Raw genomic sequence first — 16,439 nt, forward strand, 5'->3', positions numbered from 1 at the left:
AGTTCAATCAGGAAGACGACGTTCCCCATCTGTTCATCATCGATCTATGTTGGGCTCTAGATTACAACTCTGTCATCGCAGGCCCCTCCCCTTCATCTCTCAACCAATCAGGATCAAATACGCATTAACCAAAGTACAATTGCACACCAACGGGCAAGTTTATAAACAACTCTAATTCATGCTCGTCGTTAGTCTTTTGTTCCAATGAGACTCAATTACAATTAGGGCATTTAGCAGACGCTTTTATCTAAAGCGACTTACATTGGTTAATACACACATTGACACACCGACGGCAGAGTCAACCATGCAAGTCGACAGGAGGAGCGAACTATCGAACTAGCAACCTTTCGGTTACGAGACAACTACTCTACCCCCTGAGCTAAGCCGATTCGTTGTAGCTCTCCTCCATCCTTTCCACCTCTGGGGTTACGCTCCACCTGTCTAAGGATGAATAGATTACGGCCTCCAGGGCTGAGGCCCTCTATCCTAGTCACACCACCAGCAGCGTCTAGACACGATGAAGGGGTGATCATATCCCGGCATACCTCATGGTCCCCATGAAGAATCATTTGATGGTGTCTCATCGCCAAAAGTCAATAAATGTTGTGGTTCATTTTAAATACTAGTTGCTTCTGATTGAAATTATATCGGAGGGTTTGATGAAGAGAGACTGTTCTGAGGGTTTGGTGAAGAGAGACTGTCCTGAGGGTTTGGTAAAGAGAGACCGTTCTGAGGGTTTGGTGAAGAGAGACTGTTCTGAGGGTTTGGTAAAGACAGACTGTTATGAGGGTTTGGTGAAGAGAGACCGTTCTGAGGGTTTGGTAAAGAGAGACTGTTCTGAGGGTTTCGGTGAAGAGAGACCGTTCTGAGGGTTTCGGTGAAGAGAGACCGTTCTGAGAGTTTGGTGAAGAGAGACTGTTCTGAGGGTTTGGTGAAGAGAGACTGTTCTGAGGGTTTGGTGAAGAGAGACTGTTCTGAGGGTTTGGTAAAGAGAGACTGTTCTGAGGGTTTGGTGAAGAGAGACTGTTCTGAGGGTTTGGTGAAGAGAGACCGTCCTAAACCGAGGGTCTGATCTCCCGGACTGGTGTTGTCCCTGCAGCGCCTCGTACCTCCGGGCATGCAGTGGTCTGACACATGTTCCCTGTTCACAGGCGTAGCCGTCCTGGAGGGGCCCATGTACGCGGTGGGGGGGCACGACGGCTGGAGCTACCTCAGCACGGTGGAGAGGTAAGGGGTGAGGGTTCATATCTGGAAGCACGGCAAACAGCAGGAGAGCCTAGCTGGACCTCACTGTTGATGGGAGGGATAGAGTGAGACCTGGATAGTGAGCTGTAATCAGCTGTACTGTGTGGGACATGGTCCAATGGAGCGTTGCTTGATATATATTCAAAAAGGCTGAAAATATATATAATATATATATTTTCCTCAATTCTGATTGTAAAATAATATTTGAAATACTGTAAAAAAAATGATGAAGATGTCAAGATAAATGTTAACCATCACCAATCTTTAAAGCCTTATTAGACTATTGTGTTTTTATTAGACTACTGTGTTGCTTAGCAACCCTTCTGCTGTCCTGAGGAACTATACTGTTTGGTGGAAGAATGACGCAATAAATGGTCCCATTTTATGTCGCTATGGGCTCGTTTTGGAAGTCTTACAAGGTAGTCTATAGTAACCGTTTTGGCTAGTGTTTTATATCAGCCCTGCCAGGCACCGTGCCTCAGAACGCCCCCTAGCTGTCCCTAAGTCACATGAGCCAGGGTTCTGGGTTAAGGTGGAGCCCTTCCTAGCGCAGTCTGTCTTGTGTGTTTGGCGGGCTAAAGGCGTTCATAAATCACGTTTTTCATTTCCTGTGTGGACCAGGTGGGACCCACAGGCCCGCTTGTGGAGCTTTATCTCCAGCATGTCCACACCCAGGAGCACCGTGGGCGTGGCTGTGCTCAACGGGAAGTGAGTTAACGCACACACACACACACAAACACACATATACACACGCATATGCACACACACACACACACACACACACATTCATATACACACACACACACATTCATACACACACACACACACACACACACACACACACACACACACACACACACACACACACGCATTTGCACACACACACACACACACACACAGACACACACACACACACATACATACACGCACACACACACACACACACACACACACACACACACACACACACACACACACACACACACACACACACACACACACACACACATTTACCCCTAGGGATATGCTGTGCATTCAAATGTACAGTGTTTCGCCAGAGAGGCTTGCGAAACAAACCAGTCTAGAGTTCTAAGAAATGATCTCAAGACCACAGAAGCACATCAATGGCGCCCTAATGGCTGTATTCTATACAGTATAGTCAGTGTGCGAAATACCCGTCAATAATCGGGGGGGTCCCCATCCCCCGATTGTTGCGCAATACCGATCTAAATTTTCTCCTAATGCAGTAGGCCTATAACATTACAATATTTCATGGATGCAAGCAATCAGTCTATAGCCTACATGACAACACACACACGCACACAACAATTGTTGATAATCCGATATGCTATAGTAGCCTATTCGTAAAGCAACAATTTAGCCAATGCAGCCTCCTATGTCAGTACTGACATAGGATGGATGCACGTTTGGATGCACGATGTTTTATAACAAGGAGAGGCAAAGATGTGCATTACAATGCAAACACAACAATAATTGGCACCAATATGGCACACTTAGAAGAGCAATCAACAACTGAATAAATGCCAGGTATAGCCTATCAGAGACTGGCACGCAATCAGTGCACTTGCGAATGAAAGCCTGCAGTATGACCGATCATGTGACATTGTTTAACCATTCATCTACAGCAAAAACGATCAGACAGATACATTATTGAACACATACACAAAGCACATTCGTCCAACCACGGTGGATGCTGACAACATTTTACACAACAAGCCAAACATCACCACGGCAGGTGTGCTCTCTCTCTCTCACGCTCTCTCTCTCGCTCTCGTACGCACGTAAACAATTAGGCCTACTCCAACTTGCAAGGCTAGGCTGCTTCACTAATACCACAACCAACCACAATGCCTTCATAACCGTGCAGTATGCCGAAGCCGGAAAGGACATGCATGCACCCATGTGCAGTCGCACACACTCATCTTATGCACAGTGCACCCTATGTCCCAGTTCTATCATGACAATTCAGTCACTGCAAAGATTTAAAAGATAACCTCTTACCTTAAGTTAGAATAGATCCAAAGTGTGTGAGTGATGTGATTCACTCTGGTTTAGCTTTCACTTGCTAGCCGTTTTTAGTATGACTTTTCAACATTACGGGCCCTATTTTAACAAAGCAAGTAGCTTTGTGGGCGGTTCTATGGCATTGTCGCTATTTTACCGGCGCAAAAATGACTCTAAAAAGGGTTGGTCTGAAGTACCCTAATTACCCGTAGGTGTAGTTCGGGCGTAACGTGCAATAAACCAATGAGAGTGCCAGCTCCCATATCCTTTAAGAGCCATGAGCGCATTTGAATCTGGAAAGTTGATATTTTGACAGCGCGTCTGCAGTCTCCGATGAAACAGATGCACATGAATTTCAAACTTCAAATGGCTCAGTTTATGGCCAAATAATATGGCCTAATTCACACATGGAATAAGGTTTTCTTCCACAACTTCAGAAAAACTGAGTCCTCAAATAAATTTCGGCAAAGAAAACTTAACACACATATGATATGCGGTAACTGTGGTTCTATTTAATGATATACGCAATACATTATAAACATCGTTTCTTATCAGTATTGTATGCATTAACGTTATCGATTTGTGTTCCTAATATGCATTTGTCCCCCCATTAATATACATTGCCATGGACTGTATTATGCATTGCGTGTTTAGTTTGCGTGTGTTTAAACAGATGGATGCACACACGCACGCCCGCATTCATTAATTATTTTACACATACACACACGCGTCTCGCATTCATTCATTCTTTTTAACACTCACTCGCGGTACAACAATGTTTTCTCACGAACAAATACTCATCAATCCTAAAAGTTATGGGCATGTACACGATGTCTGCGTCAAGAAAATATGTGTTTGCTGTACGGTGTTTGCAGATGCATTGATTTAAAAGTACAACTTATTATCGCTGTATCAGCTGTTCTTTCCCAAATAATTTACCAAAAATGTGTGGCAAGGTAGATGAGAGAAGCAAAGTGTATGCGCGAGGTGCACAAGCAACATTATGCATGCGCCTTTAAAATAGCATCTGAACAACGCGCCACTGACTTTAAACCAGGTATTTCCTGGTTTGTGGCGCAGGTGGTTTCTGAAACTGCAAAATAGCACCAGGGAACGTTTGCGCCAGAACACGCCTCCTCCTTTCGCCGAACCGCCCCTTGGGGCGCAAGATCATTCCCTAATTTACCGACGCGTGGCGCAGGAGGGAAAAGAACGCTCTGCGCCAGTTGCAAACTAGCAACGACACATGCGCCAGTGAGAAAGTCAATTGCGCCGGATGCAAGATAGGGCCCTACGTCTTTCTTCTGTTTGGCAAACATGGCTAATTTGCATACGCACACAAGACTGGCTGGCTCCGCTTGGCAAAAAGTAACATATTTGTGAATAAATGTTTTGAATTTCTGAATACTGGACACGGTGAGCTTAAAAACATTTAAGTGACCATTAGTGACAATAAAATATATAGGCTATATATTTTTTTTTTGACAGGATTTGAGACACCCCTCAAATGTTTTTTTTTTTGAGGCTTTCAGGGGGCCCGACAAAGGGGAGCTCTTCAGCTCTGCTCATCAGACATTGTAGCATCACTCTTGCATTCAGAAAGCACATATTTCATGTCGAAAGAGCTATCATTTAAGGTTATCATTTTCAGATAGTTAACGTTGCAGTTCTTGCAGAAAAATATTTGAATACGACCAAAACAACATTAAGGCTATCCTTGGAAGGTGGTGAACAACATGCTAAAGACAGCAGCTTGGCCCAACCCCACCCAGGGTCAGACTAATCGGCCTCAAGTCATGTATGCATCGAACATTGATCACTCTGCTGGAGCCATGGAAAAGCTTCTCTTCCTGAGGCTAGCAGATATATATAGATCAAGATATATATACATATATATGAACCTGCTACGTGGGAGAGGTCAGAGAACAGTGTCAGTGACTACTGCAGTACTGAATACGGAGGGAGAATACGAATGAGGTGGAGCGAGGTCTGAAGCCAGTATATCCTTTACATTTTGTAGCTGTGCATGTAGTCCTTTCCCTGCCTTTGCTTGCCCCGAGCAGCTGGATGTGTGGAAGCAAACGGAATGGGAAAGAGGGGGATGTATTTTCAATCACAGTGTCAGGACTAATGAGCTAATCTAGAGGCAATCACAAACTAAAACACACACACATCCACACAGGCAGGCACGCACACACGCACGCACACATGCACATGGACGCACATATATGAACACATGAACATGTACCTGGCATGAACACATCTAATGGAGAACAATGAACGATGGCTGCAGTCAGTACCAAGCTGGTGTCGTGACCTATCCCGGCTCCCAGGATTCCGTGTTATTCAACCGAGGAGATCTGAGCATGATAATATTGTGTCCTTTATTAGCATCGGCAGCGACGACAGAGAAGGTCTTTAGTGATGGTAATTAATACAGGAACCATGGGCTAAACATGCCAAGCAGTACTGCGTGTGTGTGTGTGTGTGTCTGTGTGTGTGAGTGTGTTTGTGTGTTTGTGTGTGTGTGTGTATTCTCTTGACTCTTTGCCTGATGAAACTTATTACTCGGTTGAACGGTTTTCTCGTCCTTCTTAGACACACACACACACGCACACACACAAACACACACACACACACACACACACACACACACAGACACAGACACACACACACACACACACAAACCAATGGAATACATCTTTATGGCCTCATGCCGTCGCCCACAGTTATTCACAGACACTGACTGGTTTGGGTTTGATGCCCCAAAAGTGCTGCTTGATTTATTTTGCTCCCCTCACTCACTCCTCCACTGCTGAAATTGGCTCATGCACACGCGTGCGCACAGACAGACACACCCACACCCACACACAAGCCCACACACACACACACACACACACACACACACACTTGGCGCATCATTCCCAGCTGTTTCATTGTCACTAAATTGAAAAAGGGTTTCCAGAACCTGTGCAATATTACCTTTACCTATATCGGTCTCTGTCTCCATCTCTCTTTCTCCGTCTCTCACCCTCTCTATCTGTCTCTCTATTTATACTATACATGTCTCTCTCTCTCTCCCTCTCTATCTCTCTATCTATTATATCTATCCTTCACTCTCCCCCTCTCTCTATCTCACTCTATTTTTACTGAATCTGTCTCTCATGTATACCATCTCTCCTAGTATCTCTCTCTATATGTATCCTTAATGTATCTCTGTCTCTGCGTCAGGTTGTATGCGGTGGGAGGGCGAGACGGTTCATCCTGCCTGCGCTCCGTCGAGTGCTTCGACCCCCACACCAACAGGTCAGACATGACATCACCTGCTGTAACAGTGTATCCCTGCTCCAGACCTACATACTCCCGTAGATACTCAACAGCCAAGCCTCAACAGCCAACGTCATGCACGGCTAAGCCAGGAGGCATGGGTGTGGCGTGTGTGTTTTATGAGTCTATTTCTTATTTCCTGATTTAAAGAAATGGACGAAACACCACCAGGCAGCTAAGAGGTCTCGTGTTCGTAAATGGAGGAATATGTCATCCAAACGGTTCTAGATAGCTGCAGGATAGCGTAGTTGCTATCATTACCAGCCATTAGGCTAGTTGTGCAGCCACAGGGGAAAAGACTCATGCCTGACTCAGAAGCATACAGTCTGTATCGTCTTCACTGCTAGAAACAAGGGTTGGTACCCGGATAATCAATGAGGTGATCAGGCAAAGAATCCGGCACGGAGAAGACAATTGCGTAGTCTGGGAAAAAGGAGCCAGAATCAATGAACCAGGAACAGTAATAATCTGGAGGGAAGAGCTGGGATGCTTGATGCCAGGAACAAAGGCGGACTGGCGCGAGGGAAACACGCTGGCTAAATGCACGAGGAGGGGAGTGATAGCGAGGGACAGGTGAACTCACTAAGGGGAGGGAGGACAGTCACAGAGGTGGGAAACACAAGGGGGAGCAAAGTGAGGAGATAGAGGAGGGAATTAGACAAAAGAAACGGGCAACGATGAGGAAATGACACAATAAACAATAGTAGGCCTATAACAATAAACACATGGCTCAATGAGCAGGGCGAGGTGTGACAGTAGTGGTGCGGGCGTTTGACTCCCAGGCCAAAGGTTCTCGCACTGCCTACCGTTTAGCTTCCTTGAACGAGCTGGCTGCCGCCACTCGCTCCTTTATGACATCTGGATTCACTGTAAGTCACTTTGGATCAAATGATCCGCTAATGGCCGAGCCGGAATATCAGGAGGACATCACTGTTTCTATTGGCCGTTTCATAAGGGAGGGCTGAGATAAGCAAAACGTCTTATGTTTTGTCTTTTAGTTGACTGACGATATAAACGATTGATCCTTGCTTGTTATTTCCTGGTTGGCTGCAGGTGGAGCGGTTGTTCTCCAATGGCTAAGCGGCGTGGTGGAGTGGGCGTGGCCACGTGGAATGGCTTCCTGTACGCCATCGGAGGCCACGATGCCCCGGCCTCCTCCCTCGCCTCGCGGCTTAGTGACTGTGTGGAGAGGTGTGTATGTGTGTGTTTGTGTGTGTGATGCGTGTGCATTTGTGTGCGTGTGTGCTTGTGTGTGTGTGTGTGTGTGTGTATGCAAGTAACATTCTTCTAATAATCACTTTTTACAAAAGTTGTGTGTGTGTATGTTTGTGTGTGTGTGTGTGTGCGGGCCTTTGCAGGTACGACCCACAGACGGACGCCTGGACGACTGTGGCGCCCATGAGCATCAGCCGGGACGCGGTGGGGGTGTGTCTCCTTGGCGACCGTCTCTATGCAGTGGGTGGTTACGATGGGCAGGTGTACCTCAACACTGTGGAGTCTTATGACCCTCAGACTAATGAGTGGACCCAGGTACACACAAACACACACGCACGCACACACACACACACACACACACACACTCGCACACAAACACACACATAAACACACATACCAACGCATGCACACAACACAAGCGCGCACACAAACACACAGACAGACCTACCACCGCAAGGGCCCCTATACAAACAAAAAAATGAACACGCACATAAAATACCCAAGAAACAGTCAATCCAAGTCAATCCAGAGTCAGTCCAATATATCAGGTGTATTTGACATACATTTGATCAAATGCAATGAAAACCAGCTCAAACAGCCACTCTGCAGTTTACTAGAACCAAGTGACACGCAGTAACAATCTGGCACAAATAAAAATGTCACTCTTAGAGGGAGCATGCGCCAACACACAAACCAACGTTAAAGAAACACAATGTGACCTTCCTCCTGGAACGGCAAATGTTGTTGTACTGTTATGTAAATGTGTGTTTTGTTTCATGCTAATATTGTCCTTGCTGCTGCAAGGAATACTGCATTCAGATGGGGAAATGGGTTTGTGTGTGTTTGTTCAGCGATGGGGCTCTCACTGGCTTCCTATTGATGTCTGGGCTCTTCCGGTTGCCTCGAAAGTTTTCGAGGCATCTTCTGTCATGGAAACTATTTGGGATTCTGGGAGTTTGAGTCTTAGCTTGTTAGAACGTGGCCGGAGTGGGATTAGTCTCGGCAATAACATTCCTCCAAAATAATCAGCTTTGGCTTATCAAAGACGGATACCCGCCAAAACCTACAGCCGATGATGAAAGCCAGGATGGTAGTGCTTGTATTGTTTGATTTATAATTAATGATGCTGGCTGGATGCTCCGTAGATAAAATGCTATAAATGAACTCGACCCTGAGAAACCAACAGAACATGGATTGATGCGGAGGGGCAAGAAATGAGAAAGGGAAGAAGCATAGCAGGCATGTCCGATTCCCCACGTAACCACAAGAGACAACCAATAATAATAATAATAATAAATGCTGAGTCTCACAAACACACACACACGCGCACATACACACATCCACACCAACACACACACACACCTGAGATTCTGCTGATACTGCTCACGTGGTTACACTTCCCTGCTCCTGCAAGCTTCAGCACTGATCTGTAAATCCTGCCCTCACACAGAAACATAGCAGGAAGCTTTAAGGTTTGGGGCGGACAGAAAGGTACTGACAGCTAAAACATATAGCATATTTCTAATTAGAATAAGCGATGCAGTTCCAAAAAATAAATGTTTGGAATTGCCTCCAGCTATTACCGAGGAGTATATCGAGGTGACAAGCATTGTTTCATCATCTTGTTTATGGACATGGTAAAGTGAAACGGTGCATAGAATGTGTCTTGCTCCTTTAGCGGTAGGGAGATGTATTTCTAATTTTAGGGAGGGATGAAATACTTATTTTAAATTTGTATTTGAGGAAGGGCCTTTGAGATGAATCACCTAGCTTTTGAGGGGTCCAACTACTGTGTATAGAGGACAGGATTTGATCAAGCAGAATTTGATAGACAACCTTCTGTCACTGTTTGCTTACTTTTTAAAGCAATGTTACAATTTGTTGGAAAGCTGTCCATGTTCCTTTGAAGTTGAATTTGGATACAAAATAAGTAAAAGAAAGAGTGCATATATGTATGATGAATTAATATGCCCCATGCAGTACTGCCGTTTTATGCTGCCTAACACGCTGGGGGTGCCAGTGACCGTCCTTGTGTCGTCACACGGACATATGCAAATGCAGGACAGCCTTAAACTAACAGTAGCCAACTATGAGAGAGATGGAGTCCTGAAACTGGCACAGCTTTATTTATACATTTATGATGCAACACTGTATTATTGTTAAACGTTTCTGGGTGACAGAAAAGGCAAGTAATGTTAATTTAACAGAATATCAGACGATAACACCAAAACGATTTAAATCCACTACATATCGGTCATGTCTGTCAATGTTTCGGTGTCGGCGGATCTTATTGAACAGAGATGATCTTTAAGGATTTCTGCAGGCAGGTAAAAACCCAGAAAACACACCCTGTCAACCTGTGTTTGTCCTCTAGGTGGCGCCTCTGTGTCTGGGCCGGGCCGGTGCGTGCGTGGTGGCCGTCAAGCTGTAATGTGGACACCAATACTGACATGAAGTATAACGTCATGTCTGCAGGGCATTGGGGGGAGGGGGGGGGAAAAGACCTCAGTAACCCCTCTTGTCACTGGTGACATGATCTCCATGGATACGGTATGTCTTGCTGCTGGGATGAAGAAGAAGTGGAAGGATGCCATTGCCTGAGGGGACATCGGAAAGAAGATGCAAAAAATGACAGCGAGAGAGAGAGAGAGAGAGAGAGAGAGAGAGAGAGAGAGAGAGAGAGAGAGAAATCAACTTTAACATTTTATTCAGATTTAATACCTATGGGATAGCGTTAATATCACTGGAGGCTGATGAATTTTGTGGCTGTGTGTACGAAAGGAGGTGAAAGCTGTCTTCCGTGTATGTGAACCAAAAAAAGTGCTGTCTCACAGATTCTGACCTTTTCCTTTTTTATTCGCACACAAGGTGAGCATGCACACTTCAATTTAAACAAATACACAAACTGCCAAACACACTCACACACACAGACATCCAGGGGGATGCATCATTTTACCTGACAGGGAAGTGAGAGAAGGAGGCAGACGGGGAGAGAGAGGGAGAAAACGACAGTGCCGCTGAGATATCTCATCATGTCAGGTCTTGTAGCTTTCCTCAGCAATTTCAGGGTTCCTGTTTTGATGCTATTTCCACATTTTCATTGTTCTTTTTTCATATTGCCACAGTTCGCTCGCTATTCGTCTCTCTGTCTCTCTCCTTCTCTCGCTCTCAACCCTTTCTTCCTCTCTTCCTCGCCTCCTCTCCTGCTCTCTGATGAGGAAACTGGCGTTGACATAATCAGCGCAAGTGTGCAAACAGATTTGCCGTGACGCAGTGTGGGCTTCTGTAAATTATCTTTGCCGTTCAGAAGTACTTCCATGATCTTATCTTTATATAGTTGGATTGTCTTGGATTAACCTACAGTACAGGCTAAATCTACAGTACGGATGAAGCAGCAGCTTCATCCGACCTTATTTAGTATTGTTCATTAGAATCACCCAGCCAGGCTGTGTCCTCCTGGGTGACACAATACAACCATTGGAAAACCCATTCGAACTCCCCCCCCCCACACTCAACCCCTTCCGGGTAGGTCAAAGGTCAACGATCGGTTGGACTTTTCTATACTATCGTGTGTTTGTGTGTGTGTGTGTGTGTGTGTCTGCGTGCATGTGTGAGAGAGAGTGTGTTAATGTGCATGTGTGAGTGTGCGTGCACTGGGGCCATGTGGTTCAGTGTCCAGGGACTGCAGGCAGGGTATTTTTATCTCAAATGAGAATCTTCCCTCGTTTTCTCTCGACATCTTCAATTCCCCACTGCTTTTCCCTCACGCTTCCCTATCTCATTACTGTTCACGAGCACAACCACCCACCCACACACACACACACGCACACACGCACACACGCACACACTCACAGCAGATAACACATGTACTCTAATTTTCACTTGCACAAAGTTATCTGGCGTAGTTGCTCTATGCAGCCAAGCCGTAATGGTTGTAATAATGGAGGTTCTGAGTGCAAAGCTTCAGTGTTTGATGTGGAGATCAAAGACCTGTTCTATGTGAAGGGAATTGTATGTGGAGTGCAAACAAGTTCAAGGGTGAAAATCAAGCCCTCTGTGAGAGTTAGATGGAAGAAGCTGTGTGTGTGTGTGTGTGTGTGTGTGTGTGTGTATGTGTGTGTGTTTTGTATGTGTGCCGTTGAAAGTATACACAAAAATAATGAAATCTATTTACACAATCATATATATACACCTGCCCACAATAGGCAAATACAAACACGCATGCACTAATGCACACATGCACAGACAGAGGCACACACCTGGATGCCAAATTCTGCCCCAGGAACCTGTGTGACTCAGCAATGGAAAGTAGGCAAGCCCCCCTGCTGTTTGCATCTGTGTTCATAGTTACTTTAGTTTTAGTTAGAGAGAGAGAGAGAGAGAGAGAGAGAGAGAGAGAGAGAGAGAGAGAGAGAGAGAGAGAGAGAGAGAGAGACGTTCCAATTTAAATAATTTATTGACTGTAAAAAGCATGTAAATATATCTAAGAAATGTGTCTGTAATCTGTACGTATCATGCTGGACATTATACAGTTACTGCTAGGTATATTGCAAGTTTATTTTTTATGTTGTATCACAGAAGACCCTCATAGGTTGGAATTATTTTCCCTCATCTTTATTGTACCCTCACTCTGCATGACACACGTGCCCCCCCCCCCCCCCCCCCCCCCCCCCCCCACACACACACACACACACACATCGGACATGATGTATATTCAACTGTTAAGCTGTCTTTTTTTACATTAAAGCCAAACAATGAATTTGTCATTATTCCTTCCTTTCTTTCTGTAAAAGATAACAATTCAAAGCTGTTTAACATATTAACGTATGATTCACTTGTGCAAAATAACATGCATTATTGCAGGCATTTTCAATGTCTGAGAATCACATAAAATAATTGTATGTTGACATGTATGTGCATGTTCGGCTCTCTTCGGCTCCACGGCCGTACTCCTTGTATTGGTGGTCGCTCTCTCTCTTATATTTGACGTGACCTCTGATATGGATCCATGCCATGCTGCATAAAAGGGTTTTATTCCACATTTATGGAAGCATGATTGTGAATTGATTCTCTCATAACCGTAATGGGCCCTAGTTATATACCTGTGCGTCTTTCCGTTCGGTCAGGACACACTGCTCGGTGAGCCATCTACAGCCAGGCAGAGCCCCGCTGACTGTCTGGAACAAGTGCCTGAGAAATGTGCAACGTTTAGAGATGTTCTCACCCAGCATCAGGTACTTAGGGCCATTGGCCAAGTTTCAACGGGTTATTTACCGCCGGGGGCCGGTGCTAAATGTTTAAGCGCGCTGACAAACGACCAGCGCTAGCGATGAGAAATGCCGGCATGACCTTGTCTCGCCACCGTAGCATCACCCACAGAATGTTATGTCTGCCGGGGGCCGGACAGAGGCACACCCTGACTCTGTGCTGCTGTTGCTGATGGTTTATCGGCCGTCCTCCCTGTAGACGCAAACATTTTGGAGGCCGCTCTTAAAATCTGGTTAGAGCTGTAATATGCAAGAACTGCTATGTGAATCCAGCCAAGTCTAAACTCTGACAATAACCAGCTTTGTGCCTCGCCTCCCCTCCCCGTTTTATCTTTTGACGATAAACAGCCCCACAGATTCATTAGCAACACTGATGTAACATGTCATAATGTGGATTTCACCTGAAACAGTGCACCTCATCCCTGCCAGCTATCTAACCAATTTACCGGGTCACTCGATTCAGGGGAGCTCATTTCTTTATTAAATCATATTGTCCGTTCCAAAAGTTATTTGATATGCAGTTCAGTTGCTGCCTTCCAGTATGTCAACACATAGGTGTAACATTATCACCTGCTCACTGTCTAAATTGGGCAGAGTGCGAATCCCTACACCCTCTTATCCCATGTGTTTACCATAAACCCAACTCTAAACAAACAAAACTCATCCGCACAGCATCAATCCAGTCCTAGGGCAGGGAGAGACATACACAAAGCGTTAAGTGATATTTTTCTCTGAAGGATTTCAGGGTTTTAACGACGAGGATGCTACTGCTATTCAAATGGACCTGGAGACGCGAAGTTTGAATACCTCAGCGATAAACACCGCCACGCTGCAACAGCGCCCTCTCCGGTGGGGACCAAGCCACACCTGAACACAAATGATTCATTTCTCGGTGAAGGGTATGAATTGCCCTCCTATTAAATACCTTTAGGTTGTGGATTTAGTATGAATAAAGACAACATATTCTTTCTAATGTCAACTAATTGCAGCAACTACAGTTGCTGCAATTAGTTGACATTAGAAACTGAGACCAAGAGCTATTTAGAGAGAGAGAGAGAAGACCATCCAACGCTATAACGTCGACAGACGCCGATATTTTGTGGATCTAATTGTTTTTTCAGGCTGATATTAGGTACATTAGCATTATTTGCCGTTTCTGTCAGCCAGAAACTTAGTACAATACTACAGAGTGTTGGGTCATGGAGAAACTGTGGGTTTGAATCCTAAAACTGTCAGGATCCGTCTGTCAACGGCGCCAGTTCTCCAAGCTCTGCTGAGAACCAGACTGTGGGATATATGGTCTGGCGACACCTACTGGCTTAAACAGAAATAACGTTACGTATGGAAGTAAATCTGTGCCATCGAATTTTGAAAATAAAAAGCCATTGAATTCCACTGAATATTTATGCATTGAAATAACGTATCTGGAATTTTTTTGCCTCTGAAAATAACTCTTTACATTTTTCAACAAATCATTTTCACCTTTATTTTTCAATATTAAAAAATGTTGTTTACACCCCGGATGTTTACACTGAATTTTCATACATTGAATTTTGCTGCTGAATTTGTTATGTTGAATTTGGGGACGTTGAAAGTATTTAAGTTTAATTTTTTAATGTTGAATATTTGATCAATTTAGAGAATGAAAATTTTGTATAGGATAGGTCATAATATGCCCTCATAATATAGTCATATTATGAGGGCAAACGTTTGCTCATCTGGCAGTTCTAACCGTATACTGCAGAGCAGTGTTGGAGGTAAAAATGTATTCTACTTGTGTATTTAACAAATAGCAAATAAAAATGAAATATAGGATTTAAGTAACTTCACATGTTTTCATGTTACATTTTATAATATTATAATTTAGATAAATTAGGAATATTCTTTAAGAACAACCTAAAATCATTTAGCTGACTTCAGCTTTAACTCTTTATTTTGCTTTTAAGTAACGTTGCGGTCACTTCACCCTCATCAAAAGCCACTAATGGGTTTAGTAATCAGGTAATGTATTTCCCCTCACCTCCAAGCACAATACTTCCTTTGATTATTCAATGTGATCCTGTGAGGCTGTGCAGTTCACTGAAGAGCTCGGAGACTGTGGTTGTACATACACGATGGACATTTATTTTGAAGCTGTGTACGGTATGTGTACATGGTTGTTGTTTGCACACATCATCACAGTGAAAACAGATCTGCATTCTCAGTTACAAAGGAAACCGGTATCTGTCAGTGTCACAATAAAAAGTCTCAACAAAAGTTCCATAGTTAAATGAACAACAGCTACTTCCAACAAACCTAGTACCCTGGACATTACCTTATGGCCTCCATCTCCAGTAAATAACTACTAAAAAACACAAAAAGTCCAAACACATCAGAGACCAACAGGGGAGCAGCTGAGAAATAAACCCATTCTGTCACCGGATCTCCCGGTTACCCACAACACACCTGGAGTTGTCCCTGCTGTAATGGTGATCTAATTAAGGTTATACTTATACATGCCTGCTGCAGTTGACAGACAGCTCCAGGCTGAGTGATCCAACCTTATTTACCCAGGTTGGTCTCTGTGACGTTAACCATCTCTACCGGAGAGACCTGGCTGGTGCTTGTTAAACAAAAGTCTGTTTTCAAAACCTCGCGTGAATGTGCATATAAGAGGTGAACACACTGTCCTTTCCACAACATTACCTCTCCACTTTATACGCATCTCTCAGTGTAATCCAGGCACAAGCTAAGGATCCCAAAGGCAAAATCAAATGGGTTTATAACTCCACACCCCTCCCCCCAGGTCCATCACAAATAAATATCTTCTCTTTATATCTGGGAGGTTAAAGTTCAGCACAGCAGCAGAGTACGGGAGCCCTCAAGGTCCAAACACCCGCAGCTCGTTAGGGCTTGTGGTTAATTGATCTGGGCTCACTCAGCCAGCGGCTCCTGGCCAGCTAACATAGGGCAGTTAAACTAAAGCTAATTAGAGGAGGAAGTGACATCATGAGACAGGATGACACTGCCTGAGTGGGCTCTCAACGATCACCATGAGTTCTCACCGGGGGCCCCAAAACTTAGGGGACCTCCACTCTGTTGATAAGGCCCTTAAATATGCTGTAGGTAAGGTTGGTGAGTTGTAAAGAGCAGAACACAGCATAAAGAGCACGATTTTGAAAAAATAAACATAAAAAACGTCCTGCCCTCTCTGCTCCCTCCCTCCCTATGTTTCTCAAGCATTGAGAATGCTTACATTCGCCACCTGTCTTTGACAGGGTGAATAGATTACCCAAATCAGGGAGAGATGCCCTGATTGGTCAGATATTAACCAGGTGTGGTCTAAAAATGTAAATATTCTAATACCACTCAAATTATCAC

The 16,439-nt window shown here is 44.5% G+C and overlaps 1 protein-coding gene across 1 annotated transcript in view; it reads left to right on the plus strand.

Moving 5' to 3' along the window:
* klhl5 (kelch-like family member 5) overlaps positions 1-12,180 on the plus strand; it is a 32,091-nt gene extending 19,911 nt beyond the window's left edge. Inside the window, exons 8-13 of the mRNA XM_079730951.1 lie at positions 1,152-1,227; positions 1,867-1,953; positions 6,502-6,576; positions 7,651-7,788; positions 7,956-8,127; positions 10,187-12,180. Coding sequence (XP_079587077.1) covers positions 1,152-1,227; positions 1,867-1,953; positions 6,502-6,576; positions 7,651-7,788; positions 7,956-8,127; positions 10,187-10,243 — 605 coding nt within the window. The 3' untranslated portion in view covers positions 10,244-12,180. The remainder of the gene's footprint in view (positions 1-1,151; positions 1,228-1,866; positions 1,954-6,501; positions 6,577-7,650; positions 7,789-7,955; positions 8,128-10,186) is intronic.
* Positions 12,181-16,439: the final 4,259 nt, after the last annotated feature.

The sequence above is a fragment of the Pollachius pollachius genome, assembly GCF_949987615.1.
Source record: "Pollachius pollachius genome assembly, chromosome: 2".
Lineage (NCBI taxonomy): Eukaryota > Metazoa > Chordata > Actinopteri > Gadiformes > Gadidae > Pollachius > Pollachius pollachius.